This window comes from Laccaria bicolor, genomic scaffold (genome assembly GCF_000143565.1).
Source record: "Laccaria bicolor S238N-H82 LACBIscaffold_73 genomic scaffold, whole genome shotgun sequence".
NCBI lineage: Eukaryota > Fungi > Basidiomycota > Agaricomycetes > Agaricales > Hydnangiaceae > Laccaria > Laccaria bicolor.
In genome coordinates, this window is record NW_001889944.1 from 217,301 (window position 1) to 225,821 (window position 8,521).

The 8,521-nt window shown below is 41.5% G+C and overlaps 3 protein-coding genes across 3 annotated transcripts; 1 reads left to right on the forward strand and 2 right to left on the reverse strand.

The window, feature by feature from the left end:
- Positions 1–4,161: 4,161 nt before the first annotated feature.
- On the forward strand, positions 4,162–4,563 carry LACBIDRAFT_316477 (uncharacterized protein; the record flags this gene model as incomplete). Its single annotated transcript, XM_001889817.1, has 2 exons — positions 4,162–4,215; positions 4,273–4,563. The coding sequence occupies 2 exons, from the start codon at positions 4,162–4,164 to the stop codon at positions 4,561–4,563; spliced, it is 345 nt and encodes a 114-aa protein (XP_001889852.1).
- Positions 4,564–5,476: 913 nt separating this feature from the next.
- LACBIDRAFT_316478 (uncharacterized protein) lies at positions 5,477–6,203 on the reverse strand (the record flags this gene model as incomplete). Its single annotated transcript, XM_001889850.1, has 2 exons — positions 5,477–5,731; positions 5,781–6,203. The coding sequence occupies 2 exons, from the start codon at positions 6,201–6,203 to the stop codon at positions 5,477–5,479; spliced, it is 678 nt and encodes a 225-aa protein (XP_001889885.1).
- Positions 6,204–6,362: 159 nt separating this feature from the next.
- LACBIDRAFT_316479 (uncharacterized protein) lies at positions 6,363–6,807 on the reverse strand. The gene is made up of 2 exons (XM_001889851.1): positions 6,630–6,807; positions 6,363–6,527 (listed from the first exon to the last, which is right to left on the reverse strand). Exons 1-2 carry the CDS (start codon positions 6,668–6,670, stop codon positions 6,392–6,394), a joined length of 177 nt encoding a protein of 58 aa, XP_001889886.1. The 5' UTR covers positions 6,671–6,807; the 3' UTR covers positions 6,363–6,391.
- Between the last annotated feature and the right edge of the window lie 1,714 nt (positions 6,808–8,521).

Genomic DNA, 8,521 nt, shown 5'->3' on the forward strand with positions numbered 1-8,521 from the left:
GCGAGTTGACAGAGGGGTGTAACTTGGAAGCCTTGGATAAATGCCTGCAAATCCTAATTTTGTCAGGCGTACCAGGTTGCTGAGGTTGAACGTCAACAATGAAAGGAGATGAAAAGAGGGGGCCGCGCAAAATGAGCTCTGCCTCCTCACGAGAGAAGGGGCCCGACATCCTGCCAGCTAGCAGTTCCTTTTGCAAGTAGTCCTGTATATCACGCATGTAGGGGAAGGTGGAAGGATTGTTGGGGAGAATAATGGATTCTGAAAGCACAGGCATGTGGCCCAGAGGGAAGCCATGCCGCAAATTATGGGAGAGGAGAGGATAAGCAGGAAAGAGGCCATGTTTGCAAAGGAAGAAATCGAAAGTGTCTGCGTTGTAAGGGTGAGGGATACGCTTGAAAATAGAAGAGTGCTGGGCAGTGGAGAATGCGAGAGGGGACAAGAGATAACCGAAAGCGAGAAGTCAGAGTAGGAGAGAGAAGGGGGGCATGCAACAGTGAAGAGGTCTTCAAGCGGTTTTGGTGCGACAAGTCCAGGAGAGGGCGAAATGGCCCTTGCTGCCACAGAAGGAGCACAAGTGGAGGCGGTCGTCCCTATGGGAAGAGGCACATTGAGAGGTGGCGTCAGGGCCTCGAATGTTCCAATTGATGCAGAGAACTTGGTTGTCAGGTGTGACAAGGCCGAAACCAGGTTTGCATTTTGCCCAAGTAAGCTTTCTGTCGGCAAATTTGGTGGGAGAGGAGGATTTGAGGTGGAAGAAAACTGTGTGGCCCCCTTGCACGCAGATAAGGCAGACGGCGGAGGAGGAGGACTTACCGCTGCCTGATGAAAAGGGCTGGGAGGAGGTTGAAGATTGGGAAGGACCACATGGCGGAACCCTCTGGGAAAGAGCGCTAGTGTTGGCTCGGTAAGGTGGGCCCGACCACCCAGATGCCGTCTGGGAAGAATTCACCAAATCTTGAAACTCCCTGCGCAGCTTATGGCTTTCTTCGGTAAGGCCCAGGGCCCTGTCATAATCTGTTGCGCTAAACTTGAGATGGTGACTGCGATGATCTTGGTGGAACTCGAGCTCCATATCCTTCCACGCATCGTACAATTCATCCCTTTTATACAGCATATTAAAAAAATTAAAATGCTTTTCGAACCAGGAGGCGTGTTCCCCTTCACTACCAGACTTGTCCCTTGAAATCTGAAAGTTCCACATGTTGGCAGCGGCCTCGGACCACTGGCTACAGGTCAGGGTTAACTCTTTGCCAAAACAGTTAGAGAGTTTCTCTATATTTAGAATATGTCCCCTTTGTTTCCCCAGGCGCAGGGTTGGATTTGACGGTAGGAAGAGTTGATGCCTCATCAACCAGGGACTGTAAATTCCGGGTGAGGAAGAAAGGCAGGGGAACTGCAACACAGAGTTCAGTATCATACAAAGATTGCAGGAATTCAATAGGAATAGGTTCTCCAACCACCCTCTCAACCTGGTTGGAGCCATCCATGCAATGTCTTTTGGAAACCCTGGCATCCTCTACAAGAGTTGTCATCCTTCCTTTTCTTCTCCTCTTTTTCTTTCAATTCTTCATCTGGTTGGGTTTGCCATCAAAGCGTACCTCCCCAAGGAGCCCCAAGGTCATATCTGGGTCATATACCTGTTTTATTACATCCGAAATCCAGTAGACCACTTGAAGTTTAGGGCCAGCAGGAATGGCTCGACAAGCTGGCCCTAAAGAGTGAGTGCTATATATACCAGCTGGCATTGACACATTACCATTTCTCCCTACTTAGTTCCTTGTTCTCACATATGTGTTTGGGTAGACTCTGGGTAGACTCTGTAAATTTGTAGTAGCCCATGTAAATTTTTGGAAGAAAATGATTTGACACACCGAAACCCGTTGGTTCGTCAATGACAACGGATGCCTCTCCTAAACAACAATGTGTTGTCAACAACTGAGTGCTTCAAGTTATAGTACACAAGTCATTCGCATTGACAATGTCGGAGACTCACTCTCCAAAAAAAAGACGGGTAGATGTGAGTCAATTTGCATAGAATACGTCGTGAACAACAACTTTACTTATAGGACCCAGCTTGCATTGACTTTCGTGGATTTAGAAGCTGTAGTCGACGCGGAAGAAGACAACTATGAACCTGACAATGATAACCTCCGTAAGTGAATGTTCACCCCATTTGACAATACTTATAATCTCTATAGATGATCTTATCGACGATGAGGAGCCTTACGACGACGAATCTGGAGCACATGGAAACCTGTTACGTGAATTCAATTCACGAGGAGGCGATATCGATGCTGGATGGCAAAGTTTCGTGGAACGCGCTCACATTCGATCAGTTGACTACGATAGTCACAACCTTCCTGATTATCAAGGCCCAAGAACAAATGACTATCGTCTTTACGAAATAACTTGTCCAGTAGGATTTACTTGTAGCATACCTATTGATTGATGAACTAATCAGCCACTGCAGATGGGGAAAGAAGAAACGACCATCTTTCGAATCCTTCAAGCCTTTGTGAATTGGAGCACAGTGTCTCCTCCCATAAGATCAGCCATTGCTCGCAATTGCCATCCTGGACGGATCTTCGTTGAAGCTGCTTCTTTCAATGCAGCTAATTCCGTGGCTCGACAATTCGACGTTCTCAATAAAAGCGACATGAGGGTTTTGCCTCTTGAAGAAGCTCACCTGTGTCTATCCAGCGGAATTCGATTTACACCATCCCCTGATTCCTGGATTAGAATTCGAAGGGGTCGATATCAAGGGGACATCGCTTACATTCGCCACGTCGATTCTAGATCACTGCATATCGATGTGATCGTCATGCCTCGCATTGCCTATGATCAAGGCCGGAAACGAAAGCTGGGGATCTGGCCACAACCGCAGCTTCTCGACGCCCATGACATTCAGACAAAACTTGGGCCTGGCAGAATAGAAAATCGGAATGGCCGCTGGTATTTCCAAGAGCAAACTTACACCGGTTGTGGTTACTTCTTGTTATGCGACGTCGATACCGCCTTCTACTCCCAAAAGCCTTGCTTCCCTACCGCAGCTGAATTGAACGCCTTCAGAGAATGTGAAGAAATACCGCCTCACATCTTTATTGCTACTGCAACACAAATCGCCTCTCGCACACTTCGTCCAGGTGACATGATTCTGATTATAGGTGGTGACTGCATTGGATTGTCAGGAGAGATTTGCACAATAACAGAAGACGAGGCAGATGTGTACAGTGACTCACTATAAGTTTTGCACCACTTAAAAAATACTATATCTTCCTCAACTTCTGGGGACTAGTTACCATATAAATATGATAATATACAAATATTCTATATACATCTTTGACATGAATATGAGGTCTGGATCTCATCCTCTGCTTCATGTAGGAAAAAGTGAAAAAATGAGGTTTTGAGAGATTTACCAACACTTCATATGAGGGTCTAGAAAAATGTGAAGAATTAAGTACTTGCTGACTCAAGTATACAGAACTTTGAATGATATCAATTGGATTAGCAGTTGTTGAGATATAGGTGTAAGGAAGGGGCTTGTTTTGGGTAGATCAAAAATGAGGTTTTGACAGTTTTACAAATACTTCATGTGAGAGTTGGAAGAATATATAGTACTAGCCTACTCAAGTATACAGAACCTTGACTCATTTCAATTGGAGTAGTGGTTGTTGAGATATAGGTGTAAGAATGGGCCTTGTTTCATCATCTACCCCAAAACAAGCCCTTTTCTTACACCTATATCTCAACAACCGCTAATCCAATTGATATTATTCAAAGTTCTGTATACTTGAGTCAGCAAGTACTTAATTCTTCACATTTTTCTAGACCCTCATATGAAGTGTTGGTAAATCTCTCAAAACCTCATTTTTTCACTTTTTCCTACATGAAGCAGAGGATGAGATCCAGGCCTCATATTCATGTCAAAGATGTATATAGAATATTTGTATATTGTCATATTTATATGGTAACTAGTCCCCAGAAGTTGAGGAAGATATAGTATTTTTTAAGTGGTGCAAAACTTATAGTGAGTCACTGTACCTCCTAGACCAGGATTTACTCTATTCATTGCCCTTACAAGACATCCAACGGAACTTCAAGTCAGGTGACAACGTGGAGGTCGTGGCGGGTATTCACAAAGGCCTAAAAGGTTTTGTCATGACATGCTTTGATAATGTTTTATCACTTTATGACCCGGCTACCAAGATTGAGGTACACAACTCAACTCAGCTATTGATGATGTTCTAACCTTTTAAATTCCTCCATCAGGTCAAAGTCCTCAGCTGGCAGACAGTGTTTCAGCCTATACCAGCAATGTTCTGTGTCCCGTCCAATATTTCAAATAAAAGGCCAACAACGTCATGGGTTCAGCTCAACAGTGGGCTGAATGGAGAAAGCCTACGTTCCTTGGATCTTATCAATATGAAATATGATCCAAACTGGAGCTACCAGGGTCGGGAGGTCATGGTCATAAATGGAAACTTCAAAGGCTACTTGGGTCACATAACATCTACTTGCGTGGATGATGATGTTATTGTTGAATTAAGCGCAACTATGTGAAAGGTGCAACTCAAATTGAGCGATCTCTCCTTGGTGTAAGTACACTCTATATTTCTCTTTGAAACAAACATTCTAATTTTGAGGTAGAGTCGAAAATAGATCCCTACAACAAATCAAATCAGATGTTAATGACAGCAAACAAAGTGTGACTAGTATGGGGTTAATATCAGCAATGGATGTGCTGAAGACGCCAATGCCAAATACAGAAGAAATCCCAGCAAGTCCATCTTGGGATCCATTGTCAGAAATGCCGAATACCAATGGTAAATATATTTTGCAGTTCATTGATCAATAAATTATTGAGTCCGATGTAGACGCTGCTTGCTATTGGCTAGCCGATGAATGTTTCAAGGGAATGCACATCTGTTTGAAAATTGCGGATATTGATGTGCCTATGGAGTATATGGCTTACAAGAACAAGAATTTGGAATTCTTGGAGCCTAAAGGCAACACAGCCGTGGTCAGTTTTCTACGAGAACGGCAGCACATTCCAATGCAGTACCTGGCACCCGTCGCTCCCGACACGAAACATGTGTTGGTAACGGCCATCAGAGGCAACTGTATGGGAAAGGTTTTCAGAGTTTTGACATATAGCGCACACAAATGCAAGTTGAGAGACATTAGCATACAACCTATCTGCAAGAAAGACGATTTAATGATGGAGATGCAAAATCTTGTTGTAGTTCATCCTTCAAAAAAGTAGACTTCGAATAATTTGTACATTTACGCATTATCATACATTGCATCAACCTCTAGTCAATCTCTTGTACTCTGTACGGACAGTGAACATTGTAACAGTCATTGCCTATGCCCCATCACAGATGTGTTTCTGCGAAAACATTGTATGAAAGGTGAGCCCTCCTTGACCATTCATATGTTCCAACTCCTTCCAAACCGTATGATAGATCCCATATCATGGGGCAGCCTCGGCCACATGGCCCATTCCACAAACATGTCGACCAGTAGTATTCGATCGACTGACGTTCCAGTTGGTCAATGTTGTAGGTGATCCTTGGCATGAGATCAATATTCTGTTGACGGTCATCCATGGGTAAAAACAATAGATTCGAAAAGGAGAAATTGTGTTCATTTGCGACGTCAAATTGGAGGTCAACAATGTCAACAACGCAGATGAGTTTTGACTTTGGTGGATTTTGAGCTCCATTCCCTAATCATGGGTAAATAACGTCGATATTGTGAAATGACTCAATACTTACGTTGTGCATCCTGACCCACAGAATGCTTTTCGTCGAATCTTCTCTGTCTGGATTGACCTCTCCAGTCTCTCTGTCCACGAAACCGTGACTGTTGCACCATGCAACCCACTCAGTCATTGTGCCAGATGGTGTCATGATGTCGATATCTCCAGGGGGATGATCAATGAAAAAGCCAGGTTCTATGACGGCCAAAGCTACTGATCCCCTGATAAGCCCATGAATGCTCCCCAATATCTCGAATAATGAATCCATGACTGCGTCGTCCATGAAAGCGTGGATTACGCAAACAGTGCGACAGCTTTCTGCAAACACAGAGTTTATGTGACTGAACCGAACAAGTTTCGAAAGGGATGGTTCATCGCTAGTAGCCTGCTCGATGATACAAGAGACTACTTCTGCTGGCAACTGCTTGGGTATTGACATTGTAACCAAAGGAAGCAAAGATGGCACGGTTTGTTATTATTCTTTCCCTTTCCCCATGTGATGACAATATATATATCAGGACACGCCGGAATGTGAACTTACCTTCACACCATCATGTCCTCAGATTATTGTGCAACCAGAAACAATGTGATAAAGAATCACAAGTGGCTACCACCTTTATCATAAAACTAAGGCACTTGCCTGTAGAGCTGTGTGTATAAGTCCACAAGTTTTATGAAAGGCCTTTCATAGGTGTGTCCTGTGTCTTTCTTTCTCATAAAGGCTATGTTCTTTTCATAAAATGTAGCCAAAGACCACAGGACCCTTTCATAACATTTCTTAGGAGCTTTCATAAAAGCTTTCATAATTATTATCATGCACTTTCTATGAATTTTTCATTGAAGCTGTTCAGTTCTTTCATTGTACTTTTCATAATTAAACCTGTGTGCTTTCAATAGGTATTTCATTCACTGGGTTAGGTGTATTCATTGCCTTTTTCATAATTAATGGTGTGCACTTTCATTGAATATTTCATTAGGAATTTTGGGCGCTTTCATTGCTTTTTTCATAATCAATCCTGTGTGATTTCAATAAATATTTCATTGACTATGTTAGGTGTCTTCATTGCCTCTTTCATATTCAATGCTGTGCGCTTTCATTGAATATTTCATTAGGAATATTGGATGCTTTCATTGTACTTTTCATAATTAATGTTGTGCAATGTCAATAAATATCTCATTCCTTAGGTCAGGTGTATTCATTGCCTCTATCATATTTAATGCTGTGCGCTTTCATTGAATATTTCATTAGAATATTGGATGCTTTCATTGTACTTTTCATAATTAATGTTGTGCAATTTCAATAAATATCTCATTCCCTAGGTCAGGTGTATTCATTGACTCTTTCATATTTAATGCTGTGCACTTTCATTAGGAATATTGGATGCTTTCATTGTACTTTTCCTAATTAATGTTGTGCAATTTCAATAAATATCTCATTCCCTAGGTCAGGTGTATTCATTGCCTCTTTCATATTTAATGCTGTGCACTTTCATTATTAATTCTGGGTGCTTTCATTGTGCATTTCAATAAATATTTCATTAGCTAGGTTATATGTATTCATTGCTTCCTTCATAATTAATGATGTGCACTTTCATTGAATATTCCACAGCTTTCATTGGGATGTTTCATTGAGTATCTCAATATTTCATTCCAATTTCATATCTACCCCCAGGGCTATCATTACGATTTTTCATTATATTCCATGATAGCAATAAAATAGCTATTACAGTCCATCCAATGGGTCATTGGGAGGGTGGTCACATGACCAATTTCCAAAAATGGTAAAAAAAACAAAAGTTGTAGCTCTTTACCATAGCTTCCTGAATCAGTTGGAATTATGTCCTAAAGTGCTTCCATTGTGGAGATATGAGGTAAAAGGTTTTCAAAGGTACTGTGTTTTTTTTTTTTTTTTTTTGATTTTTCTACATGAAAAGAACACTAAACAACATGATTTCAATAGATTTAGAAAGCTAAGAGAAGGGGCTACAACTATTGTATTGTGGGAAATTTCTCCCAAAGAGGAAGGTACATGCCCTAAAAGGGTAATTGACACTGACAGACTACAAAAGTAAGTTATAGCCTACAAAGTTTACTAATAGACTACAAAAATCAGTAGTGTCTGCTTTTTGAGACTACAAAAGTTAATAGTGTCCGCTTTTTCAGACTACAATGGTTTGTAGTGTCCGCTTTTTGAGACTACAAAAGTTAGTAGTGTCTGCTTTTTTCATTACAAAAGTTAATAGTGTCCGCTTTTTCAGACTACAATGGTTTGTAGTGTCCGCTTTTTAAGACTACAAAAGTTAATTGTATCTGCTTTTTCAGACTACAATGGTTTGTAGTGGTGTTGCACAATCCTTGGTAAGTGTGATGACCAGTGACATGCCGTGACATAGCGTCACAGGGCCAATTTCTTGAGACATGGACTTTGTACCTTCCACAACACCAATTCAATATATTTTTTGCACTGGGTTTGAGGGAATGATGTGATTGAATCCACTGAGAGAGTTTTCCATGTAGAAATTTTATTTATTGCTCCAAAAATGCGAAATCAGCTTGTTTTCCCTGCCAAATTTGGCACTCTGGAGAGATTGGACTATAGCTTTCCAACCACAACACGTATGAGCATGGTTTGTAGGAGGATATTACTTAGAATTTGAATTCTAATCGATCTACGGATTCAGAATTTTTATTTGTGGCCCCTATGTCGAGATCACCCCTAAGAATGGGCACTTTAACATAGTTATGAGGTAGTAATTA

Bases quoted from the DNA above. Each gene is read 5' to 3' on its own strand.
- LACBIDRAFT_316479 (XM_001889851.1), bottom strand. From the start codon at position 6,670: ATGAAATACCTATTGAAAGCACACAGGTTTAATTATGAAAA. The intron at 6,528-6,629 runs GTACAATGAAAG...ATGTTATGAAAG, and splicing joins CACAGGTTTAATTATGAAAA to GGTCCTGTGGTCTTTGGCTA.